Source organism: Miniopterus natalensis, chromosome 8 (genome assembly GCF_054644295.1).
Source record: "Miniopterus natalensis isolate mMinNat1 chromosome 8, mMinNat1.hap1, whole genome shotgun sequence".
Taxonomy (NCBI): domain Eukaryota; kingdom Metazoa; phylum Chordata; class Mammalia; order Chiroptera; family Miniopteridae; genus Miniopterus; species Miniopterus natalensis.
The window spans coordinates 50,298,522-50,326,118 of NC_142088.1; the positions used below are offsets into that span (position 1 = coordinate 50,298,522).

At 36.8% G+C, this 27,597-nt stretch overlaps 1 protein-coding gene across 3 annotated transcripts in view; it reads left to right on the top strand.

The window, feature by feature from the left end:
- LOC107541990 (bromodomain adjacent to zinc finger domain protein 2B) overlaps window positions 1-27,597 on the top strand; it is a 294,279-nt gene that overhangs the window by 229,244 nt on the left and 37,438 nt on the right. The window contains exons 39-45 of one of the 3 annotated variants that reach the window (XM_087819833.1): window positions 8,516-8,937; window positions 10,574-10,758; window positions 15,012-15,104; window positions 19,272-19,365; window positions 25,925-25,958; window positions 27,224-27,264; window positions 27,345-27,451. In XM_087819833.1, coding sequence (XP_087675959.1) covers window positions 8,516-8,937; window positions 10,574-10,758; window positions 15,012-15,104; window positions 19,272-19,365; window positions 25,925-25,958; window positions 27,224-27,264; window positions 27,345-27,451 — 976 coding nt within the window. Of the gene's footprint in view, window positions 1-8,493; window positions 8,938-10,573; window positions 10,759-15,011; window positions 15,105-19,271; window positions 19,366-25,924; window positions 25,959-27,223; window positions 27,265-27,344; window positions 27,452-27,597 lie in introns of those variants that run through there. The other 2 variants (XM_016218463.2, XM_087819832.1) reach the window with 2 other exon arrangements.

Genomic DNA, 27,597 nt, shown 5'->3' on the forward strand with positions numbered 1-27,597 from the left:
TTGATTGCCCAAAATGAGTTTCCAAAAGAACAGTTCTTATTATGTGTATATTTGGACTATAATTCATAAATATGCAGTCATATTACTTTATAATGATATCTTGATGCTTAGTAATGTCCTGATAGGTCTTTTTTGGGATATGTTGAAGAGGCTTATGTTGATAATAAAGGGCCTGACTAACAGGTCCCAGGTAAATTCAATAGGTGAAAAGAATGGCTCATGTAATACAAAGTGGAATTTCTTTGTAACTCCAGATTGCTTCCCTCTGATCTTTAACTGGGACCTCAGTCCCTTTCAAGAGGGACTCTAACTTTGATCTCATTTCCTTTCAAAGGGGACAACATCTACCATATGGTAAAGTCAGTAATCCCATCAAATCAGAGACTTCCAGATTTCCATCTTCCTGAGCACATGGTAAAACTGTATTTCTATACTCTTGGTGGTTGAGTGTGGCCATTTGACATCTAGTTCTAGCCAAAGAGATCTCAGTGCAAGTATGTGTCTCTTGCTCGCCAAGCATTTAACTTCTTTTCCCTTTGGCAGAGCCACTGGTAATGTTCAAAATTACTCAGAATTATGATGAACAGAATTCCCTACAAGTTCACAATGGACATACAGCATAAGCAAGAAGTAACTCTTTCTTGCTTTAAGCCATTGAGATATTGAGATTCATTGTAACTATACTATATCCCAGCCTATCCTGATGCTAACAGGCTGGCTATCAAACCATCGGATTAGAAAGGGAAGAAAGTAGGCCTCGGATGCTGTGAATTTGTGTGGACGATGCCTTATGCTATTTGGAGACTCAAATTGTAATCCACCCAAAGAAGCATGATAAGAGTGGTAGGTTTTATTAATGCAGAGAATTACCGGGCTTCAGCTAAAACAGTGCTTAGAGGGATATTTATAGCTGTAAATACCTATGCAGAAAAGATTGCAAATCCATAACCTAGACTTCGAACAGAAAAAGAAGAGCAAACTAAACCTGAAGGAGGCAGAAGGAAAGAAATAATGATTAGAGCAGATATTAATGCAACAATACAAAAAGAATAGAGAAGGTCAATTAAACCAAAAATTGATTCTTTGAAAGATCAGCAAAATTGACAGAGCTTCCCCTAAACTGGCTGAGAAAAGGAAGACACATATTACTAACGTCCGGAAGGAGGGGACCTTGCTGCTGACCTTCCAGAAATAAAAAGGATCGTAAGTGAACACTGTGCACAAGTGAATGCCAGCAAGTTAGATAACCTGGGTGACAATGGACAAATTCCTGGAAAACACAAACGACTGCGATTGACTCAAGAAAAATGAGAAAATCTGACTAGACCTATAACAAGCAAAGTGACTGAATTAAAAAAAAAAAAAAAATTCCCCACAAATATAAGCCCAGCCACAAATGGCGCCACCACTCAATTCTACCAGACATTTAAAGAACTAGTGCCAATTCTTAACACTTCCTGTCATTTTAGGAGGCCAGTATTACCCTAATACTTAAATCAAGTATATCACAAGAAAAGGAAACTAGAGACTAATAACATATGGATATAGATGCAAAAATCCTCAACAAGATACTGGCAAACCAAATCCAGAAATACAGAGTAAGAATCGTATGCCGTCGCCAAGTGGGATTTATCCCAGGAATGCAAGCTTGGTTTAACATTAAAAATCAGTATAATATGCTGTATCCATAGAATGACAAAGGCAACATGATCATCTAAATAGATGCAGAAGGAGCATTTATTCTCTAAACCAAACCAAGCTATTTATGTTTAAAATATATGTTGATTTCAGAGGAAGGGAGTGGGGGAGAGAGAGAAACATAAGTGATGAGAGAGTCATTGATCAGCTGCCTCCTGCACACCCCCAACTGGGAACTGAGCCCGCAACCCGGGCAAAGGCCCTGACTGGGAATCGAACCACGATCTCCTGGATCCTAGGTCAGTGCGCAACCCTGAGCCACGCCCGGCCAGGCAAAACCAAATACTTTTAAATGAAAAAACACTTAAATAGGACAGAAAGAACTTCAACCAGGTAAAGGACATTTACAAAACACCTACAGCTCACATCAGATTTAATGGTGAAAAAGTCAATGCTTCCCCCTCACATTAGGAATAAAAAGGGATGTCCACTCACACAGCTGGTCAACATTGTACTGGACAGGCTATCCAGGGCAATTAGGCGAGAAAAAGAAAAGGCATTTAGACTGGAAAGAAAGATGTAAAACTAGTTCTATTCGCAGATGACATGATCTTATATATAGAAAACCCTAAGGAATCCATAAAAAAAAGTGTGTCTAAGTAACAAGTTCAGCCAGGTTGCATGATACAAGAGCAATATACAAAAATCAGTTGTTTTTCTGTATACTGGGAATGAAAAAATCTGAAAATAAAATTAATAAAATAATTCCATTTATAATTGCATCAGAAGAATAAAATACTTGGAAATAAATTTAATAAAAGTGCAAATGTGAGCCCTTAAAGCCTAAAACACTGGAAATTAAAAAAACACACAAACAAAACAAAACAAAAAAACCTAATTAAGTGGAAAGACATACCAAGTTTATGGATTGGAAAACAATATTAAGATGATAATCCTCAAATTGGTGTACAAATTCAACACAATGCCTACCAAAATCCCAGATGGCTTTTTGGCAGAAATTGACAAGCTATTGTTAAAATGTATGTAAAAATTCAAGAGACCAAAAATAACCAAAACAATCAGAACACTTACAATTGGCAATTTCAAATGCACTGAAAGCGGCATTAATCAAGACAGCATGGTGTTGGTATAAGTAGACTCGTATAATCAATGAAAGTTGAGAGTCCAGGAATAAACCTTGTTTTATATCCAGTTGATTCTGACAAGGATGCCAAGACAATTCAAAGGGGAAACAGTCGTTTCAACAAATGGTGCTGGAATAACTGGATACCCACATGCAAAAGAATGAAGTTGGACCTCTCCTTTACAGCACATAAAAAAGTTAACTCAGTGGATCACAGACCTAAATGTAAAAGCAAAAACTATAAAATTCAAAAGAATGCATAGGAACACTTTGTAAAGTACATGATTGTCTGACTGCTCTGGTGTACGCCTGAAACCAATACAAAATAAGATTGAATGTAAACTGTAATTGAAAAATAAAATTTTAAAAAAGTCAAAATAAAAATGAATATATTTGAAAAACAAAATGTATAGGAGTAAATAGACAAAAACTCATATATTATACCAAAAGCACAAGTGACAAAAAACAAAATAGATAAATTGAACATCTAAATTAAAAGTTTGTGCTGCAAATTATACCTTCAAGACAGTGGAAAGAGAACAAAAATGTTCTAAAATTAGATTACGGTGATAACTGCACATCTCCATAAATATACTAAAAACCATTGAATTGTATACTTAAAAGGAATGAATTGTATGGCTTATAAATATCTCAGTTAAGCTGTTTAAAAACAAAAGATTGATCGGCTCACTGTTGAGTTTCAAGGTGATACAATTATTATAGATATGGACACAGATGTTGCCTGTTTCCTAAGGGAATATTCCTGAGAAATTAGGAAGTCACAGGAAAGATGAGTCATATTAAATATGCTCCAGGCAGAACAAAGTGTCTGGGCCTAGTACATATTGATCTGATAGAAAACTATGGCTTGGGTATAATTACTCTAAACAGATAAAGGTGAGCAAGATTGTTTAAACAGTGAACATGTCAGTCCTGGAAACATTTTCATATTTGTCACCATGGAAAACTCCACAGGACAAGTCAGAAAAACAAATGGCTGGGTAGTTTTCTTTGGACAAGAGAATTTCATGTAACTTAAATTCCTTTTAATTTTTATAACTTTGGATTTTAATTTTCAAGGAAATTTAACCTTTGGTCTTTAATTTCACCCTGCAAATCTCATAATGGGAAACTGTTTATATTCATTATACATTGGTCATTTTGTTGTTGCGGTATCTTTTTTAAAAAAATATATGTTTTTATTGATTTTAGAGAGGAAGGGAGGGGGGAGAGAGAGAGAAACCGATGTGAGGGAGAAACAGCAATCAGTTGCCTCTTGTATGGACTATTGTTAAGTGAATTTGATTTGACAATGTCATATTTTCTTCTTATGTAATCAAAAACCATAAATCTGAAACCAAAAATGTGGGGTTTGTTTTCAAAAATGCATTTTTAACATCTTAAATTTTCTAGAAGAGCATTAATAATAAGATAGTGGAAAATAAAGGAAAATAAAGAATTCGAGAGCAGAAATAAAAATATGGGAAGTTGAAATTTAAAAATCTATAAACAAGAAAAATAGGTCTTGTATCAAAGAGGAAGAAAAGGGCATAATTGGAATGTATCAAGAAATACCAAGTGTCAGGTGTGTCCACATTTATTTTTAGTATTCTTATTTCCAGCCACATGTACCTTTTCTCCCATTGGGCAGTTCTCACTGTGCCCAGCATGCTCCCTCCACATCCTCTGCTGGGCAGCCTCTAGGCCTTTCCTTTATATACTCTGTGGGGCAAAAGTAGATTTGCAGTTGTTTGTATGGAAAATAATACAATAATACATAATAATAGAAGAATAAATTCTGTTTCACATACAACTGAAACCTACTCTGGCCCTACCCTGTATGTGGAACACCAACTCAAAGAACTCTGCTCACCTCTCATTACTTGATAATGGAGAGATGGCCAGTGAGAGGGTGTGAAGTTTATTTAATGCAAAAGATAAGGAGAATTCAGAGAATGTTCCATAATGTAGAAGATAACACAGCACCTTCACAGAGTTACAGTGTCTCAGATCCTCCAAGTTCTCCACAGTGGCGCTGTGGATGGTACCAGGTGTGGAGAGTAAATGGCTGCATCAGCCTGAGGATCCCTGTACCATTCTCATGGATTATTTTTAAAAACTGTTTTTGAAGTATAATATACACACACACAAATGCACATATCATATGTGTTGAGCTTGATACATTTTTTGAAACAGCACACAAGGGAGTTACTACATCTTGTACTCTACACTACCCAACTGTTCTGAAAACCCTGGCCTTGGTTTTGCCTGCAAAGGAAAACAACCCAAACACATCCCTGAGTATTTACTGTGAAAACTGGGTATTCCCCAAGCTCATCATCCCTCAGCGGGCCCACTCTTAAGCTTGTTTAAGACCCATCCTTACACCCACCTTTTCTAATTACTCCAGCGCCTCTCTGTCCTTTGAGCCCTGGGTTACTCTCAACCATACATTTTAGTAAAAAGTGACTCACGAATTGCTTCACACCTACCTCTTCTGTCCCCATTGCAATTGTAGTTTGAGAGCTGGTATTGCTTACTACTTAATTGAGCAGTTAGTTTTCTTTAAATATGTCACTTAAAATTGCTTTCTATATTCCTCAAGTAGCATTATTAGAAGGAACAGAACCAGACATTAATGATAAAATAGGATTAATTACTGGCCACAGTTACATAATTAAAGAATGCATAAAATATTCCAATCTTTAATATTCCATTTCAAAGTTCCAACTATTTTCACACTGTCCGCTGAGATAACCAGTTGACTCATGTGATCAAAGATCTTTATAAAGTCTTACAATGTTTCTCTAGTATAAAGGCAACATTTTAATTAACACCTCCCAGACTGCAAACGCGTAGACCAGGGGGTAGCTCTAATAGGGCTCCCCTTTTGGAAGCCGCCTTCCTCTGCAGACAGCAAAGCCGACCGCATTGGCCTGAAGGTCTCCATGCTAAACTGCTGGCAGGGTTTTCTGTGCAGGCAGGGGTTTCTTTAACATATTTTACTTAAAGAATATAACAGATTGTATTCATCAAATTAGCGAAGATAAAAACTGTTACTCGGGTCTGTCAAGAACGTGGACGGGCACACAACCATACGCTGCTGGAAGTGCGGACCAACCTCTCTGAGAAGCCACGCGGCAGCATTTATGAAGAATCTTTAAGCCCCTACGCCAGTCATTTCATTTCTACTTAACCATTTTCTTAGTAAATGTTCACGAGTGTGGAGCACTGCGGAGAGGAAGGAGATTCATAAATTTTGAGCTGAAATAACCGGACATACGATAGTGTCTCCTTTAAAGCATATTTTAGGCCCTCGCTAGACCTTGGGGGGAAAAAAAATGCAACTAAAGGTTCTTCCCACTCTGGACTCGGGGGATTCCAGGAGCCGGAGTTTAGAGGCCTCCCTCCCGGGCGGAGAGCGCGGGAAGCGCGCATGCGCCGCGGCGGCCCGTCCCCGGGGGCGGGGCCTGTTCCCTTCCCTCAGGTCCGAGGGGCGCCCGCCCCGCCCGCCCCACCTGCGCCGACCGCGCCCTCGTCTCACCTGCGGGTCACGTGGCCCGCGCCCGCGGAGCGCCGGCGCCCAGAGCCCCCGGGCCGGGGGGCTTCCAGGTGAAAGGGGCCGCGGCAGCTGGGGGAGCGCGACCCGGGTTAACTCCACGCTTGCGGCGTCTGGATCTAAGCGCGCGACGGGAATGCGCCGGGGCCGTTACGGGGGGGAGGCTCGGTTGTGCGGCCTCGGCCCGCAGCCGGGCGGGGCCGCTCCTCGCGCCCGGGAACGCGGGGCTCCCGCGGGCCGCGGGGTGAGCTCCGGGCCCCAGGGCCGCCCGCCGCCTGGGCCGCTCGGTCCTCTAAGGCCCGGCCGCCGCGCAGAGGTGGGCACAGGCTTGGTCCCCGCGCGCGCGGGAAGTAGACCGCGGGCTTTATTTGGGGGGAGTCTTGGCATTTTTCGCGTTTGCTTTGGGTTGGATGGGGATGCGGGTGTTGACACAAGCGAGCTGACTCGGTTCGCCCCGGGGCTGAGCGTCTGGGGTGACCGCCTTGGCCTCCGCGGGCGCCCGCGCCCCGAGGCTCGAGCGTGAGCCTCGGAAGGCGCTGTCGGGCGGATCGGGCCCCCGACCCGCGGCTGTGCGGCCGGGGCTGCGGCGGGAGCTGCGCGTCACGGGCGCGTGGAAGCCGGAGTTTGCTGGAAAATTACCTCCGTGCACCTGCACGGTTGGATTCGGGAGCTTTCCAGAAGCCACCACCTGCGCTTGCTTGTTTTCAGTGCAATAATACTCGGATTTTACGCGTGTGGTTTTTGTTGTTTTTTAGTTTTTTGTGTGTTTTAGGCTTTATTGGAGTTCATGTTTGAAAAAAGAGGCTGAACTTTTGAGCTAAGATGAAAATGGTTAAAAGATGCCATCTTTTTGTAGAGATTTCTGTAAATAAGATTAGAACGAGAGATTATAAATTTTACAACCCAAGGTTATGCTTGTCCCTTCAGGGCTAATGGTTGATTACCCTATTCTACACTATTTTTCCACTGTCATATATATATATATATTTGGTTAAATATTGGTAGCTTTATTTTACATTTTTTCATTTTGCATCATGTTCACGTAATGCTTAAAGGCTAGAACTCAGTTGGGTTTGGAAAAGAATAAATATTCAACAAATATTTATTTGAACATGGTATGTGCCTGAACACTGTTTCACATGCTGTGGATACAGAAATGAGCCAGATGGAGATCTCTGCACCTTTAGAGCGTACATCCTAATGGGGAGAGAGACAAGTTACATCAGATGGTGGTAATTGCTACACTGAGGACTGATGTCTTAGGCTAGAGAGTGGCTGCTTTAGACTGGGAACCCTCAAGAGGGACACTGAAATTGAGATTTAAATGAGAAATAGGATCCCAAAAGGCAAGGGGAGAGAATTTCAACATAAGAAAACCACTTTATGAAGATTGAAGATCTGGAATCTGTTTGACCAGGGAGACTGGAAAGAAGTGAGGGAGAGGGAACGAGGCAGGCAAGAGCCAGGTCATACAGGGTTTTTGAAGCCCTGGTGAGCAGTTTGGATTTTATTCTGAATTTGTCAGTTTCATTCTCTTGGTTTCCTGGATTCATTAATTCAGTTCTTCATCTCATTTTATTCGTTATCACACAAGATGACAAACCATGACATTATAGTTTACTACGCTGCCACTTAAATTTTGAAGGAAACTTTTTGTTTTTATGAGTGAACCCTACCATTCTGCATCTTAAAGGCAGAGCAGTAGCCTTGGCTCCATCCTGTGGAAGGAGCAGCTGAGACAGTTTGTTAAAATACTGAAAATCTTTTTGAGTTGAGATGAGCAGATCTGGAATGAGGCAGTGAGGAGAAGTAATGAGTTAGGGGAAAATCTTCAAAGGTGAAAGGAATTCCTGAGGTTTTAAGATAGTCAATGTCTAATCAGTTTCAAGTTAGTTGACAGAGTTACTTGAAGTTCTTTTTTAGGAGTTAAGGAACTTAATTGGTATGGCGATGGTGACTGTGATCATCAGAGGTTATAGTCTTATAAATATTTTGGTTTTTTTTTCCGCCAAATTACCCTTATCCCTGGTATAATAGATTGTCCTTTAAAAATACAAATGTAGGAGCTTTCATTGAACAAATTCTTAAACCTATTCTGGCCCTTGTATATGGATTAGAGTTGCATTTGTTTGCTTTCTAGGGTGAAGTAACTGTTATCTATTTAAAAATTGCAGGATATTTTACTTCAAATAAAGAACATGGTGAAACTGATCCACACGTTAGCCGATCATGGTGATGATGTCAACTGCTGTGCCTTCTCCTCTTCTCTCTTGGCTACTTGCTCCTTGGACAAAACAGTTCGCTTGTACTCCCTAAGTGACTTTACTGAACTGCCACACTCTCCGTTGAAGGGTCACACCTATGCCGTCCACTGCTGCTGCTTCTCCCCTTCAGGACATATTTTGGCTTCATGTTCAACAGATGGTACCACCGTCCTATGGAACACTCACAATGGACAGACATTGGCAGTGATGGAACAGCCCAGCGGGAGCCCTGTGAGGGTTTGCCGGTTCTCCCCAGACTCCACGTGCTTGGTATCAGGGGCAGCTGATGGAACTGTTGTTTTGTGGAATGCGCAGTCATACAGGTTACATAGGTATGAACATTTAAACCCTTTCTGTTTTCAATCCTTTTAACAGGCCTACCAAAAAAAAAAAGAATATTTTGATGACTTTTAAGAATCAGGTAATTTTCAGACATCACAAGGAAAAATATTTTGACCTGCTTTCTGTAAGTCATAAGAACAGATGTTAAGTGTGATTCTTGTAGCAGGTTGGCTTGGCGCTGAGAGTTTTAAACTTTCAATCTTTGTTTTGTAAAATAAGGGTTAACCTTGTTAGACTTTTATGGACTTTTACTGTGAGACTTAGGGAAAGAAAACAGTCTTTTGAATAAGATTAGTAATTTTAGGTTTTAATAGTGTAGCTCATTGGCTCAGGTGTTCTTAATAAAGTAACAGTAGGTAAGTCTCACTTAAGAGACACAACTTCTTCCTGATGAGGATTCTTGCAGGGTGAATGACCAAGCCCAGAAGAAAGAACCTTGTGATTAGAGTGGTATTATGTTATCATTTATTAAAAACAAAGCACACAAAAAAGCCCCCAAAAACTCAACACCTGAAAAACTCCTGTTGGCTAAAAATACATCAGTTAAGTTACATGAGTAATGTTCTGTTACAATAGACCAATGTTAAAACTATGTACTTAGATTGTGGTGAAATGTTTATAACACATAATTTACCATTGTTAAGTGTACAGTTCACTGACATTAACGACATTAAAAATCATAAACATGTAAATGTTACCAATTAAAATAACCTAATGTACCTTCCCCTCTCTGTACCCTTCAACGTCATTCGAGCACAAATGCCAGCTGGTAGACAAATGTTGCTCATTTAGGTTTAGATCTTTGGGTTGAAGAAGGTGATGTGTTTCAAGTGGTGTTAATAAGCTGTTTGAAGAGAAAGCACAGAAAGAATGGAATGTCCTTAAGTTACTTTCTATGAATAACCTACAGCTGTCAGCTGAGAAATCTTTGAATTCTGCCTCTGTAGCATTAGTTCCTTAATGTTTGTGATTAATGATGTAAAATGGTACACTGCTGTAGATTTAAACACTGGATGGGACATGGCACCATTTGCCATTTTTTTACTGGTTTATTTTCCCTGAGAAGATGATATCGTTAGCTCAGTAGCACAGCACTTCTTGATTGTCTGTCCCAAAATAATTTTAGCTTGTCCACAGCATTTTCTTTTCACAAAGAATTTGTATTTGAAGATGAGGTGAAAGGGCTTTTGCTTCTGGGTGATTTTAATACAAAAGTTGAAAGTGCCTTTGACCCCAATAGCATGTTATTCAATAAAAATTGTTTCATCTTTTAAAAAGTGATTATAGTTGATATTGTTGGTTGCCATTGCTTTTGTTAAGTTTTGTAGATTTTAATGTGTTCATACTGATAGGCTCTGTGGGAAAATAGTATGAAGATACATGAACTTTGGTTTGCATCCCCATAGTTCAGGCTTGAACATGTTAGTTAAGATAATGTTTAAATCCTCTTATTTTTAGAAAGCAGGTTTCAGTTTATAGCGTAAAAATGATATCTTATTTCTATAGGCATCTGTAGCCCTTTCTTCCTAGTTCTGTGAAAGCCATTTATCAAGCTCTGTTAGAAATTGTGCTACAAAGTAAAAGATCCTCTGAAATGAAAACCTCCTTTTCTTGCTTTCATTCCAGATGTGGTTGTGTCAAGGATGGCTCCTTGGTGGCCTGTGCATTTTCTCCCGACGGGAACCTCTTTGTCACTGGCTCCTCCTGTGGTGATCTAACAGTGTGGGATGATAAAATGAGGTGTCTGCATAGTGAAAAAGCACATGACCTTGGAATTACCTGCTGCGATTTTTCTTCACAGCCAGTTTCTGGTTAGTTATTTTATTCTTTTAAGCATTAGTGAATCCTGTTTGTAATTTGTGTATGACTCTTGGTTCTTTTATTCATTTTTATCTCATCAAATAAGGAGCCCTGTTAATTTATTCCTTTTAAGGAATAATCCTTCGCCTTTATGTTTTCTAATCACATTGAAATTACAAACAAATATATGAAAATCGGGTTCTTTAGTATATGTATATTTTTTGGTATTAGGTCTTTGAAATCTGGTGTGTATATTTTTTCACATCTCAATTTGGACTAGCCTCATTTCAGCTGTTCTGTAGCCACATGTGGCCAGGCACTACCTTTCTGTACAGCACAGGTCCAAACAGTAGCAGGATGGTGTTGGCGCTCCCCTATTTCAGATCCACCATGGCTCATTAAAATAATGTTAAAGCGAGCCCTGGCAGGTGTGGTTTGGTTAGAGTGTCATCCTGTACACCAAGGAGTGGCAGGTTCAATTCTAGGTCAGGGCACATATCTAGGTTGCAGGTTCGATCCCCAGTCAGTGGGCATGCAAGAGGCAATCAATCTATTTCTCTCTCCCCCCCCCTTTCTGTCTTTCTCCCTCTTCCCCCTTCTCTCTAAAATCAACTAAAAAATAATGTTAAAGTAAGATAAACTATCAAATCCAATAATACAAACCCTGTAAGTACCTTACATGTTCTGTTTCCCTGCCTCATCTCAAATCCCACTTGGCCTCTTGCCACACTGGCCTTATTTCATTCCTTCAGTGTTTCTAAGATTTTTCTCTGTGGACCGTTCACCTGGTTCACTCTTAACCATCCTTTAGATTTCAGCGGAAAATAAGTCCCTTTAGATGAGCCTCCCTTGCTTGCTCTTATCTCCTGAACTCAGTCTAAAGCATTTTGATAGCCTTTTATTTCCATACTTTTTCTTTCACAGTAGTCTCACAACTTTTACTTATATGTTTATTTATATAGATTATGCTTGATGGTGTTTTTCCTAGACTGAAAGCTCTGTGAGGACAGGGCCTGGGTGTGTTTCCTAGAGCCTGGTTCATAGTAAGCCTTGAGAGGAAGACTGATGAGTAAGAATCTTTTTAATGATTTGCTGAAATTTTGTTTTTCAATGTTTTAACATGTAGCAAATTAATACAGATGTCCTTTTCATGAACCCATTCTTGTATTAAACTCCCTACCTAGTTTAATTATGATTTATTTTGTTAATATGCTGTTTTATGCTGTTTTATTCTAAGACCATCTTGTAACAGACAAGAACCATTTGTTCCACTCTGTGGCACCTGCTCCAGATTTTATATGCTCCCAATAAGTCTTTGATGAATTATAGAAATGTAGGGAGATTTAGGTTTCCTTGTTGAGTCTAAATGATCTGAAATAGATTTTCAGTTCAAATGCCATTATTATGTTAATATTAGAGTAAAACTAAGGGCATCCTTGTTCTGTCTTTAGAGGGATTGGCAGCAGGTGGGGCCTGGAAAGGTTCATTAAACCAGGCACAGAATTCTAGGTGAGATTCTAAAATAATTGTAATACCTACATACTTAGCCTGCCTTTAGAGTATATGTCCAAGTATATTTCTCAGTGTAATTCCAATCTGTGCCTCTTCAGTTTCTTTAGTTCAATTTATGTTGAGATATTAACCCTGTGTAAATTTCCTGAAACAGATTGATTGATATATGCTTTAAAAGGGATTGTTACAGGAATTTGTGGGAACTACTGTGTTTTCTTAAAAGACACAGTGTGTAATTTTAATTTGTTATTGTTAAATTGGTATTTGTTAATATCAGTAAATACTTATGATATATTGACTGTTCTGTCTTTGCGATATTTTGCTCAAATAAGGAAAAATAATCTCGTTTGTGCCTGAGGATAAATCAGTTCTCTACAGTTGTTTTTTTAAGCAACTGTTGTATACCTATAAAACGTCTATAGTTTACAAAAAAGCCCAATTTTTTTAATTTGGAGAATTTAAAAGTTTTTAAACATCAGTCCAAATATGTCTTACCTTTTAGAGAGGCTGTTGCATAGGTATTCCTACTTAGAAATAAAGCAGGCAACTAGAAAAGGAAGTTATAGTGAGAATAGCACTAGACTAGGAGGAAGGACATTTGATAACATCTAATTTGTATACAGGCATACCTCGGAGATACTGTGGTGTCAGTCCAGACCAGCACAGTAAAGCAAGTATGGCAATAATGTGAGTTGCAGTGTTGTTGTAAAAAACACATCTGTGAAGTGCAGCACAAAGAGGAATGCCTGTAAATGGAGATTGGATGTTAGCTTGTTTTTCTTTCTTTTTTAAATTAAATTTATTTGGGTGACATTGGTTAATAAGATCATATAGGTTTCAAGAATACATTTCTATGATACATGATCTGTATATTGCATTGTGTGCCCAACACCCAAAGTCATATCCTATCTCTCTCTCTCTCTTTCTCTCTGTCTCTGTCTCTAGTTTTTAAATGATAAAGAAAACTTGGATTAGGTTATTATTACAATTTAAATATCTTCCTGAAGAAAAGTATATTTCTAAATATTATATTTATCTATTGAACATAGGCATGTTTTAAGATCCATAATTTTCCATTGTCCTAGCTGAATTCTCACTACTTAAAGTTCAGAATTAACCTCAAAGGATCTATTCCGTCAAACAATGAAAAAACTTTTCCTGAGTCTAGCCATTTATTGAGTCAAATGTTTTGCCTTAAAAAGGCTTAATGATAATCAGGAATTGTTTATATTCATCAGTATCTTTCTCAGAAGGGATGCCTTTTGGCTGAACCTGTGCTATTAAAAACCAAAATGCTGTTGAAATGTGGAAGTCCCATCAAGTTAGAAAAACTTTCAATGAGAAGGAAGTTAATTTGTCATGTTAATGAAGTGTATGTGCTGTCAACAAGACAGAGTCCATAGAAAAAATTTTATTTTATATACTCAGGTATATAAAATATTTTATTTAAGTGCCATGTACTGAATATTTACAAAACCAGAGTGCAATCTTAAGATGGATACTAAGTTTCTTAATTGGGTCTTACTGCATGTGAGTGATGACACTTCCTTGATGAAACTGATCTGTGGTATTAGGTGAGCTCATAAAATTGAGTTGATATCAATATTTACATTATCCACAAGTATTTATTTACTTATTTTTAATCCTCACTCAAGGATATTTTTTTCCATTTACATTTTTTTAGAGTGGAGGCAGGGAGGAGGGGAGAGGGAGAAACATCGATGTGAGAGAGACACATCGATTGGTTGCCTCCCACATGAGCCCTGACCCGGGCTGGGGATCGAGCCTGCAATCGAGGTACATGCCCTTGACTGGGAATTGAACCTGTAACCCTTCAGTCCATGAGCTGACGCTCCACTGAGCCAAACCAGCCAGAGCTTATCCACCAGTATTTAGGAACTTATCTGGTGGGTATATAGTAATACCTGAAATTATCCAAGTAAGCATAAAAAACTAGTGGGGGTTATTTGGAGACACCAAATCTAATTGATTACATTCCCTAATTTGTGTAATATTTGCCACCAAATCAAATGGACTGAATTGATATTATTTTGGATTTATATAATTCCAGCCTTTGTTATGATTAAATCAAATGTGAAAAAATCTCATTATTATTTCATATAAGTATAGTCTAAGCTTTTAAGAAATGGCTGTATCCTTAAGTTGGGAATAAATATTTAACATTCATATCATAACCGACATTTTTTCTATCAGTGCTAACCTCATGGACTCTAAAATTGGTTTGGAGGATGCCTGAGGCTTAGTGACTCAGTACTGGCCCTTGCAGCCTTCTGTTATATTCTTTTTTTTTTTTTTTTAAATATATCTTTATTGATTTCAGAGAGAGGAAAGGAGGGGGGGAGAGAGAGATAGAAACATCAGTGATGAGAGAGTCATTGATCGAGCCCGCAACCCGGGCATGTGCCCTGACCGGGACTCAAACCCGATCGCCTGGATCCTAGGTCAACGCTCAACTGCTGAGCCATGCCCGGCCGGGCGCCTTCTGTTATATTCTTAGTGGAAGCTAAATAAAAAGATATTTAGTTGTAACAACTTTAGGAGCTAAAGTTATAATCTTTTGAAGAACCTTGTTTAAAAGAAATTCTTCAACTGACATTATATGGTATAAGGTAATTAATATTGCTTGCATGGTTCATATGAATAGAATTAACATCTCAGTATAAGAAAATTTTTTGGTTTAAATGTTTTATCAATTCTTAGGTATTTATTTTTAACAAATTTACCTTTTTAGATGGAGAGCAAGGTCTTCAGTGTTTTCGATTAGCATCATGTGGTCAGGATTGCCAGATCAAAATTTGGGTGGTTTCTTTCAGCCATATCTTAGGTATGTATTCAATGAGTAGTTCTCTAAAATTATTTGTGATCCAGATAAAATTTCTATTGTAATTAATATGTTTACCTAAAGTACTCTGGATACCTAAGAGTGATTATTAAAATGTTTTAAGAACTTTTAGTCAGTAATACATACAAATGATTTAAAAATTTTTTGCTCACTGCTGGTTGTGAGCTCACCACCAGCACACACAGAGGTAACTACATTTTGCACTTTACCTGTTTTCAAGTCTTTTGGTGGTTTTCACAGAGTCTACAAATACTGTTTATACTAGCATATTTTATATTTATTCACTGTAGTTATAGTTTATTTTTTGGGGAGGGGATCTTTTCCTCATGCATCATACTATTCCTTCAGTCAAGAAACTGAAGTCGTTCAATTTTGGAATACAGTATTTCTTTATGTTATTTCTTTAATAATTTCGTCTCTACTTCCTCTCTTTGTATCACTCCCATTAATTGTGTTGGTCCTTCTGATTCTTTGTCGTCCCCCCCACACACACATTTATCTTTCTATCTTTTTTTCTACTTTATGGAAAAATTTCCTCAGTTTTATCTTTTAACTTTCTTTTGAATTTTTTTCATCTCATCAATCACATTTTCAGTTTCTAAAAGCTGATCTTCTCTGTTTCTTTGTCATAGTCTCCTTTTATTTTATGAATGCAAGATCCTTGAAAAAAACTCAGGATACCAATGAGAGACTTTTTGTTTTGTTTTTAAGTTTCCTTTTCCCCCCTGATCATCTTTGTTTGCTCTTGGGCCATTTTTTTGGTTTACCCTGATCTTTTTCTTTCATGTAGTTACCTAAAGAAAATGTCTGGTGATCTTGTATCCTATTGACATTTAAGAATTAGACAATGATAAGATGTTTAGAAGGTCTGTGCACATGGTGATTTGTTGTTGCTGGCTTCCCTTTAGTTAAGGAGGCGGGCTGTTGGCCCTTACTGGGAAGAGCTGGGGGCTTAGAGAATTTGGGTTTTCTTACCTCTGGACCTGCCATGCATCTCCCCTGGCAGTTATTTTCCTTAGAAATGTTTGCCTGGGGAGAGCATCTGATTGTGGAGCAACATGCTGTGGTGGGTCAGGGAGGGATTGGAGGAAGATACTGAGTGTTTCATAAACTTTTAGGTACTTTTTCTAGGCCTGTATTTGTGTCATTCAGGCTTTCCTTTTTCCCGGATGTTGATAGTCCCAAGTCTTTTGGGGTTTCCTAAGGCAGATTAATTTCTCTTGGCATTCTGGGCTGTTACTCCTCTAAACTACCTCATCAATTAATTTGCTTTTAATTTCTGATTTGTTGATGCCTCCTTCCTGTTCTCTTCATTGATGTGAATTTATATCTTTATTAATTCATTTATTACCATTTTAATGGGAATTCTGAAATACAGGGTCAATTGGCCATCTGCTTCAGATGCCTAAAAATATTTTATTATCTATAAAGTTTCAGTTATATCACAGACTACATTTTGTTGTTCATAATTATTATCAAAGGTAAACAAAGAGGTACAGTAGTTAAAGTGGTAAGGACAGATTTTAACCAGTAATATACTATTGCAATAGGAAAAAGTCCAGCATGAACTGAACTCTACTTCAGATAATACAGAGGTGACAGCTTTTTAAAGGAAGAATGATGGAATGAGGTGGCTAAGTGGGTGGTCTGTAGAGTCAAGGAAGTGAAAAATTACAGAAAGTAGGAAGAGGTGGAATTGTTCCATGTGAAACTCATCTGGGTTTGCTAATTGAAGCTTGTGAAAGTTAAGCTCCTACCTTCCCACTGAGCCTGGGAGTCAGGAGCCCTATTTTCAGGTGTTGGCTGAAACCCATAGTAAAATTTTTTTGACAGCCTTGAGCTTTCTCAGGCAGGCACTTTAAGAGGGCTAGGGTCATCCTGGGGATGCAACCTTGAGCCCTTAGAAACTGTGTTCATGTCTCTATAGGCCAAGATCAAGGACTAGTCGAGAAGAGGGCACATAAGAGCCTGGCAGAGTTGTCAAGGAGAGAATCTTTGTCATTATACTAGTGTGTAGAGAAGGGCCTATTACCAGGAAATAGATGCATTTCTTTATGTGGAAATTTAGTTAATTCGTTGCACATTAGGTTACACTTAGTAATTCTTCTAATGTATTTAGTTACTTGCTGATGTGGATAGAGTTCCTTTACTTCTTTCGTCTGTCCTACCTCTTCCTTCTGTTCCTACCTATCAAAGTAAAATTCTTATAAGAAACCATGAATAGCCCTGGCTGGGTAGCTCAGTTGGTTATGGTATCATCCCAATACACCAAGGTTGTGGGTTCCATCTCGGTTCAGGGCACATACTGGAAGCAACCAATGAATGCATGAATAAGTGGGACGCAAGGTTTTTTTCTTTGTCTCTGTCTCCTTTCCCCTCTCCCTCTCTTCCTCCTGCCCTCCCCCTTCTTCCCTTCCTCTTTCCTTCCCTTCTCTCTCAAATCAATTTTGAAAAAAAAGAAGCCATGAATATCACTTGTGTAGATGTTCTAAACACTATATATATGTATTTGTTGTTGTTAACCCTCACCCGAGGATATTTTTTCCATTGATTTTTAGAAAGAGTGGAAGGGAGGGAGGGAGGGGGAAGAGAGAGAGGAACATCAGTGTGAGAGAGACACATTAATTGGTTGCCTCATCCACCCACCCTGGTTGGGTCCAGGGATCAAACCTGCAACCCAGCCACGTGCCCTTGACTAGGAATCAAACCGGAGACCCTTTGGTGCAAGGGCTGATGCTCTAACCACTGAGCAACACCAGCCAGGGTGAAACAATATATTTTTAATAAAATTGTTCAAAAGTAAAGCTTTTCATACATTGTCTGGAAAATGTCTTTCCACTGATTCTTTAAAAAACAATTTACAGACGTGCAGTTAAAGCCTTTTAATAAAGCATTTGTCATGACTTGTAACTAATTTTAGTTGCTTATATGTAGGGGGGAAGTAGCTAGACATATGGATCTTATATTTGAGAATAGAACCTTTTCTTATGGTCATATTGCAAGTTTTGTGGTCTTCATTTGGTTGGCAGCTTAACATTTTTGCTCTGATCGATATGCCTACTTGTTGATCTATATGTTCCACATAGTGAGTGCTTTTAATGCCCACATCGGTTCTCCTAGATAAAAATATATATATTTTTTTCTATTTTGAATAGAAATTAAATATATATTTAATAGTAAAGAAGAAAACCTATTTGTTGTTGACACTTGCTCTAATGACCTTTGAGTTTAGGTAAATGCTTGCCATCCTTATGAGCCATTAACACTTCAAAAAAGTTTTTATTAGGTCTGAGGAAATTATAGATTTCACTTAGTTCCTTGTCCCCTCACACCAATTTTCTTTTTCTTTTTAAAAAATCTTTATTGATTTCAGAGAGAGAGAGAGAAACAATTAATGATGAGTGAGTCATTGATCTGCCTTCTGCAAGACCCCCACTGGGGATTGAGCCCACGACCCAGGCACGTGCCCTGACCGGGAATCGAACCACGATCTCCTGCATCATAGGTTGATGCTCAACCCCTGAGCACACCTGGCCGGGCCAATTTTCTTTTTAATAATTATTTGTGTAGGTTGTCATTACAATATATTGAATTCCCTTGGTTTACCTTTAAAATAGTTGTGATATTTCTTTTCAAGTGCTTATAGAAAGCATAAAAGGATTTTAGTGTTATCATACTTGGCATGCATATTATAAGATATATTGGAATCATAGGATGTATAAATTACCATTTTTCATTTATGAAATGAGAAAATACTTAACATCAGATTTTAAAAGCTACAGGTATCTCATTCCTTTTAGACATTTGGGCAATTGGTATATGTATATTAATTAAAATATATAACATTTTAAAATTAAATACCAAGATTGTAATATACTTCAAATTTTTATATATTTTAAACATTTGATAATTATAGCAACCCTCTGTCTAGTGTTTGCTGAGTACACAGTTTTCTTTATGCATTTCTGAACTTTTGAAACCACTTAATCATACTGCATTCCAATACCTGAGTTTCTTGAGGATTTTTTGCATTTGTGTCCTTTAGGCACTCGAAGATTAATTGAATAAATAAGTGTAATAGTTTTTTGACTTAAGAATGAATCCTAAGCAAGGCCAGCTTGCTAATTTTTCTCCCCTTATTATTTGCAGGCTTTGAATTAAAATATAAAAGTGCACTGAGTGGGCACAGTGCTCCTGTTCTGGCTTGTGCTTTTTCTCACAATGGGCAGATGTTAGTCTCAGGGTAAGTTATTTAGTTTTAATTTCTTTAAACAATTTTGATATGAAATAGAACAGACATATAGAAAAGTGCGTAAAACATAAGAGAATTGCTTGATAAATTACTGTGATACAAACCTGTAACCACTATTCAGGTCAAGAAGTATAACATTGCTGGTTCTGCTCCAGAAGTCCTCCTCTTCCGAGTGTCTCTTTCCAGTGACAGCACCTCAGGTCTAAGCAGCATTGCTTTTTTCTTTTAAACTGATTTAAAACAAATCATATAATGTGAATTATTTTATATCTGGCTTCTTTTACTCAACATGATGTTTGTGACATTCATATTTTTGCATATAGCCGTAGTTTATTAGTTTTCATTGCTGTGTAATATTCCATTGCATGTATGTACTGTAATTTATTCATGTTAATGTTGATGAGCATATGGACTATTTCCAGCTTGGGAGCATTACAATAATAATTTTATGAATATATCTGTATCTCCTGTTGCACATGTTTTCATGTGTTTCTGTGGGATAAATACATAGGAATGGAATTGATGGGTCATAGAATCATTGTATTTTCAACTTTGGCAGGTAACACCGAGTTGTTTTCCAAGTGCTGAATACTCCTATAGCAGTGTTATTTCCTGTCCTAGCCTATACTTGGTATTGTGGATCTTTTTAATTTTAGCTATTCTGATGGATGTGAAGTGTTATCTTACCATGGCTTTAATTTGCATTTTCCTGAAACAATGAGGTTAGAATCTTTTCAGAATTTTATTGGCCACATATATTTCCCCTTTTATGAAGTGCCTGTTCAAGTCTCTTGCCCATTGTTCTTCTGGATTATCTTTTTCTGACTGATTTGTTGTTAAATATGTTTTCTTCTTTCTGTATTTCTGTATATGAGCCATTTATTGGTTATACATGTTGCAAATATTTTTTCCTACCTTATGGATTTGCCTTTTTACAGTTTATAATTTCAGTAGTTCCTTTTCTAATTTTTTAAAAGATTTTTAAAACTTGATTTTTAGAAAGAAAGGAAGGGGGAGAGAGAGAGAGAAACATCAATGTGAGAGTGAAACATTGATCGGCTGCCTCCTGCACACCCCGTACCGGAAATTGAACCCTCAACCCAGGCATTTGCCCTGACTGGGAATCGAACTGGAAACCTTTCAGTGCACAGGGTGATGTCCAACCAATGAGCCACCTCAGCCAGGGCAGTGGTTTGTTTATATTTTAAGGTCATGAAGATATTTTCCTGTATTGTCTCCTAAAACTTTCTTTGTTGTTTCTTCCTCAAATTTGATTTGTAGGATGTGTGATAGGAATTCAGTTTCATTTCCTTCCATATGGATGTAGGGTTATCCAGCACTGTATATTGAAAAACCTACTTTGATATGCTACCTTGTCAGAAATCATTGATCACACGTGTGTGGGTCTGTTTCTCAGCCTGCTATTCTATTTTTCTGTTTACCCACCCTTACTCTCCTACCATTCTATTTTCTAAGGCTTTATATTTCAGTTGTTCCTGGCTTCTATATAAATTGACACTTAAGTATAAATTTTATAATTAGCTTGTCAAATTGCCTCCAATTCCCCCCTCTGCACACACCTGTTTAGATTTTGGTTGGGATTATATTGTGTCTGATAAATCTGAGGAGAATTGATATTTTTATGATATTGAGTCTTCTAATAGATGAAGATGGACTATTTCTCCATTTATTTGTCTTGATTTCTTTTAATAATTGTCTTCTATACAGAGGTTCCTCATCTTTTATTAGATTTATTTCTAGGTACCTAATTTTTTGTTGCTGTTATAAAAGATGTGGCTAATATAGATGAATCTATATGGAAAGAAATGGGTTTATCTATAAAAATAATAATTTTGGATTTTTTATGTACAAAATCACATCGTCTGTTAATGATGGTTTTTGTCTCTTCTAATCCTTATACCTTGAATATCTTCTATGCCTTCCTGATCTGGCTAACACTAGCAAGATAATGGAAATAGTGATAAAAGCCATTGTCTGATTCCTCATTGCAAAAAGAAAGCTTTCATTATTAAGCATGGTCACTGTACGTTTTTGGGATATAAGCTTTATTAGCTTTTCCGTTCCTTCTGGTTTGTAAGGATAATTTTTGTTATGAATAGGTATTCTATCTTATCAAATGATTTTTCTACATCTTTTGAAATGATTATATTTTTCTCTTTTGTTATATTAGTGTGGTAAATTATACCAATTTTTCAAATGTTAAGCCAACCTTGCTTTGTTATAATAAACCTAAGTTAGGACATTATTTTTGTGTATTGCCATAGGGAAGGAAGTCAGTTTTATTCTGTTCCTTTAGTTGTAATTTTATTTTCCTGCTACCTACTCACAAAATTTTGTTTTTGTCTGTGGTTTTCTACATCTAGATACTTTGATGTATCTAGATACTTTGATATTTTCAAATCTAGACACTTTAATGTATCTAGATTTTTTATTTCTCTCCTTTGATTCTGGCACTTCAATTACATGCAAATTATACTTTCTTACTGTAAACTTTGTCTCTTATTCTCTCTTCTATATTTTTCATTCTTATATTTCTTGTGCTTTATTCTGAATAGTTTCCCTTTACTGATTCTCTCTTCATCTAATGTGCTATGAAACTGATCAGTTGACAAGTCCTTAATTTTGGCTATTTTATTTTTTGGTTCTAGAATTTCTATTTGGCTATTTTTTTTCAAGTTCACTGTATCATTTTTTTAAATTTCTGTTCTCTCGAAAATTTTAATCTTGACTTTTATTTTTTCAAAGCTCTATAGTGCTTAAAACAAATGGCTTGGGACATAGTAGCATGATTTAATTACTTTATATTCTCTGTTTGAATACTTTGTATGTTTTCTCCTTCCTGCCATTGAATTTTCTAAAATGTTCCTGTCTGATCTCACAGGCCATAACATTCAGATCCACATTCATGGCTCTTCATAGCAACTTTGGCTCCATCCAAGATATCCAGGCACCTAACTTCCACTTAAAATGTTCCAGACTAAACTAAGACTGATAGTTCTTTTCCCCATATACCCCAGTCCTTGCCAAATAATTAGTTGTCATTATTTAATTTAATTTATTTTTTTAAAGTATATCTTTATTGATTTCAGAGAGAGGAAGGGAGATAGAGAGATAGAAATATCAATAATGAGAGAGTCATTGACCGGCTGCCTCCTGCACGGCCCCCCGCTGGGGACCAAGCCCGCAACTCGGGCATGTGCCCTGACCGGGAATCGAACCAAGATCCCCTGGATCCTAGGTCAATGCTCAACCGCTGAGCCTTGCCGGCTGGGCAGTTGTCATTATTTTAGAAGACTCTTTTATCTCAAAAGATGAAAATAGTTTATTAACAGAAAGCATTTATATTCTCCTTTGCTCTAGAATTGAAGTCATTGGAAAGTTTAAATAAAGTTGAATTTTCTCCTATTGTATTGGGAGGACATATCATGCATTTCACCCTTAAGTAGAGAGGTTAATTGACAAGATGATTATATGAAATTCAGCAAGTATTTATGCCTGTCTTACTGTGCCCAGATCTCTGCCACTTGCAATAGGGCATGTAAAAGGATGTGTAAGACAATGTTTGTGCCCTTGAAGATTATTTATTTATTTATTTATTTATTTATTTATTTATGTGAACTGGATAAATCTTTTATTATCTCCACGTGTGTCCAGCCAAGGAAACCCAGCACTTGGGCAATCTGCATTTTTTTTTTTTTACATTTAATTTTGTAATTCTTACTTTTTTTAATTAAATTTATTGGTGTGACATTGGGTAATAAGATTATATAGGTTTCAAGTGCACAGTACAATGATATATGATCTGTATATAGCATTGTGTGCTCAGCATTCAAAGTCGGATCATCTTCAGTCACCATATATTTAGCCCCCTTTACTCTTTACTCCCCCCCATTCCCCTTCCCTCTGGTAACCACCACACTGTTGTCTGTGTCTCTGAGTTTCAGTTTTATATCCCACATAAGAGTGAAATCATATGGTTCTTAGCTTTTTCTGACTGACTCATTTCGCTTAGCATGGTATTGTCAAGGCCCTCCTTTTCTCCACACCCTTGCCAACACTTGTTTATTGATTTATTAATGATAGCCATTCCGAAAGGTGATATCTCATGGTGGTTTTAGTTTGCATTTCTCTTATGACTAGTGATGGTGAGCATCTTTTCATATGTCTCTTGGCCATCTGTCCATATGTCCTCTTTGGAGAAATGTCTGTTTAGGTCCTCTGCCCATTTTTTAATTGGATTGTTTGTTTGTTGGTGTTTTATGAATTTCTTATATATTTTCGCTATTGACCACTTATTGAATGTATTATTGGCGAATATCTTCTCCCATTCAGTAGGCTGTCTTTTCATCTTGCTGATGGTTTCCTTTGTTGTGCAAAACCTTTTTAGTTTGATTGTATGCCCATTTGTTTAATTTTCTTTTGTTTCCGTTGCCTGAGGCGAAATATCCAAAAAATATATTACTAAGAGTGATGTCAAAGAATTTACTCCCTGTGTTTTCTTCTAGGAGTTTTATGGTGTCAGGTCTTACATTCCAGTCTTTAAAAATTTGAGTTTACTCTTGTATTTGGTATAAGAAAGTGACCCAGTTTTATTCTTTTGCATGTATCTCTCCAGTTTTCCCAACACTATTTATTAAAGCCTGTCTTTACCCCATTGTATATTCTTGTCTCCTTTGTCATAGATTAATTTACCATATGGACATGGGTACATATCTGGATTCTCTCTCTGTTCTACTGATCTCTGTGTTTGTTTTTATACCAGTACCATGCTGATTACTATAGTTTTGTAACATAGTTTCATATTAGGTAGCATGATAACCTCCAACTTTGTTCTTGTTTTTCAAGATTGCTTTGGCTATTTGGGGTCTTTTGTGGTTCCATATAAATTTTAGGATTATTTGTTCTAGTTCTCTGAAAGATGACATTGATGTTTTTATAGGGATTGCATTGAATCTGTAGATCACTTTGGGTAGTATGGACATTTGAGGATGTTAATTCTTCCTGTCCACAAGCATGGTATTTCTCCAGTCTTATTGTTTGCTATCCCCATATGTAAACTCTTGCTTGTTGCCCTCATTTCTGTTTTCCCAATACAGTGCTTATAAGATTACTAATGATGATCCAGCTTCTCAAGTGATAAATCATTAGGATGAATTAATTTTAATTGTACTAGTGTTAGTCTCAGAAATTGGTATTTCCTTTTAGTTTTCTAGGATGCTCAGAAGTAATGAAATTTTCCCTAAGAATTTTAGATATTCCAGTAATATCAATAATAATACCTTGTACATTGAGGAGCTTAATACTAAATAAGGATGTCTATAAATTATGTCTAGTATATACATACTCAACTAATGTTAGGTGTGAGTATGATTTTTTAGTTTTTTGGCCAAAATTTAGCATTTAACTATGTTTTTTACCTCTAGAATGCATTTGTGTGATTCCCATTTTCTTGTATTTTATATTTAAACATTCAAAGTATAATTTTTACTTTGAATATATGACAAAGATTCTGCAGTCAAGATGCATAGTCAACACTGAATAGCCTACTAAGCAAGGAATTGTAAGTCTTATTGAAAGGAATTTTTTATTATTATTTTATCTTTATTGATTTCAGAGAGAGGAAAGGAAAGGGACAGAGAGAGAGAGAGATAGAAACATCAATGATGAGAGAGCCATTGACTGGCTGCCTTCTGCACGCCCCCGACTGGGGATCGAGCCCGCAACCCGGGCATGTGCCCTGACGGGGAATCGAACCTCGATCGCTTGGATTCTAGGTCGATGCTCAACCGCTGAGCCACGCCCGGCCGGGCTGAAAGGAATTTTAAGACTTCCATAGGTATGACTCCTGTGGTTAGACTATCATCAGCTACCTTTTAATATAAGTACAAACGGGGAAAATATCATATAGAAGCATATTTATCTGTTTTTAATTATGTACTTTGTGTAGTATTACACTTTTTTTGTATGATGATTTTTTTCTACTACTAGACTAACCCCTGATGGTTGTTTTTAATTTTTATACCATTAACCAAAACCATGTAGAGTTTCTATCAAGTTTAGAATTATAATTTTCAAAAATGAGTCCCAATCAAGACATATACATTGATTCATAATTAAGGCACAGGCATATCACTGATAAAGAACATTTTGTTTCAGATAAAGAATATCCGAAACAAAAACCAAGTAGCAAGTAAAAGCTTTTCCTTGTACTGGTTTTTCCCTTTGAGTTACTAACTTGATATGGAATTGCGTCTTATTTATACATGACAAATACTTATTCTCTGTAAGGCTAAGAGTATAAATAACATATGCTACTGCTTAATAAAGTGGATAATTTTCTGATAAATTTCATATATGGCATGAACTGTTTTGAATAAAAGTTTATACATATGAATAAAGAGTATATTCTAAATGTTTGTATATCAATATTTCAGCTTTTTCTAAAGTTATTGAAATGATTTTAAAATACTAATAAATGCTATACTTTGTTTTTATAGAACTTTTTGCTTTTTTTTTTTTTCTTTTAAAGATCTGTGGATAAGTCTGTCATAGTGTATGACATTGTAAGTATTTCAAAATCTTGCATGTGTGATCTGTGTAAAGTATGTTTATTAAGCTATTGAACTTCAAGTTAGGGAAGATGAAAAAAAAAGTACACCCTTTTTTCTGTTTAGGTTGCCCAAGAATATAATATAAACATTTTCATAAATGCTAAAATAATTATGCAAGTAAGGTATTGGTTCTGGGATGAGTCTTTAAATATTTCAATTATGATTTTAAGATGGACTGATGTTTAATCTGATCAAAGAAAATACTGATTTAAAGAGTACCGATATCCAAAAGATCATTTATATAAATTATTCTTAAAATTTTATACCAGGTTTTCATAACAACAAAGAATGAATGTTTATCCCAGGTATGTGAGGGTATAGCCCACAGTGGCCAACCACTGTTAGAGTCCTGGCTAGATTTAGAGACCAGTGCAAGGAAGAGTAGGTTACAATGGTTTTGGAAAAATGGGAGTTTTTGGTAAAACCATGTGAATAAAGACCAGGTTGCATGAATATGAAGAAAAATGAACATTTTACATATAGTGAAGATGTAGTTAATGAAAATACTCTCCAAGAGAAGTCAGTGTTGAGGAAAGACTTACAGTGATTGAGTTCAGGCTGTAGCTGTGCCAGCAAATGAAATGGAGATGCAGATAAAGCGAGTGGGTCAAGCAAGGAATCTAAAGTAGGCCTCCATGTAGAAGTTCAGACCATTGAGTCTGGAAGGAAATGAGAAAGAAAACTCAGATCAGGAGAAGTGGGTCCTTAATATTTCTGATGAAATTGTAATGAGATTTTTAAATTTAGAAAAAGAATTCGTTCTCCATAAAATATGTATATGAGTCTGTTATATTCATCTTGATGCTGGACGGCCAGCAAAGTGGGCTCAGAATCTAAGTGACTAATTTCTACTCATGGTCCTACAGTGGGTACAAGTCAAATGCTATAGCAAAAATACAAATTCTTTCCTGTAATAGATGTTTAGGTTACTATTAATAAGTTCAAAAAAATTGGCAAAAGACAAGAGTACATTATACTAAAAATTTATATAGGAAAGCGGCCAGTAGACAATAGTGCTGATAATTAAGAAAGAGTGAAATAAGTACCTGATAATATAATTAGGTATAGATGCTATTCTTTATTCATTGGGTAAAGTTTCAGCCTATATTAGTGACTAATAATATTAAAATACAGAGTATATAAATCACTTATGTCAAACAAGTTTTTATTAGTAACTTTTGCCTGAGTAAATGCAAAGCTGTTTTTTGTTTTTTCAGAATTCTGAGAATATACTTCACACGTTGACTCAGCATACCAGGTCTGAACTTAACCTTACTTTGTATTAATATAATTTAAAAATTAGCCTGAGGATACATAATAGTTGTTTTTATTAACTAGGTATGTCACAACCTGTGCCTTTGCACCCCATATCCTTTTACTTGCTACTGGTTCAATGGACAAAAGAGTGAACATCTGGCAGTTTGACCTGGAAACACTTTGCCAAGGTTAGTAAGGACATCATATGTAACCCAGTACAACCTTGTTCACCATTAAAATCAGAAATTGAGTATTTTCCTGGCAAATTATTAACATTGCTTTCTTCAGTATAAAGTATACATCCATATTTAATATAATTTAAAACTAATTTTAG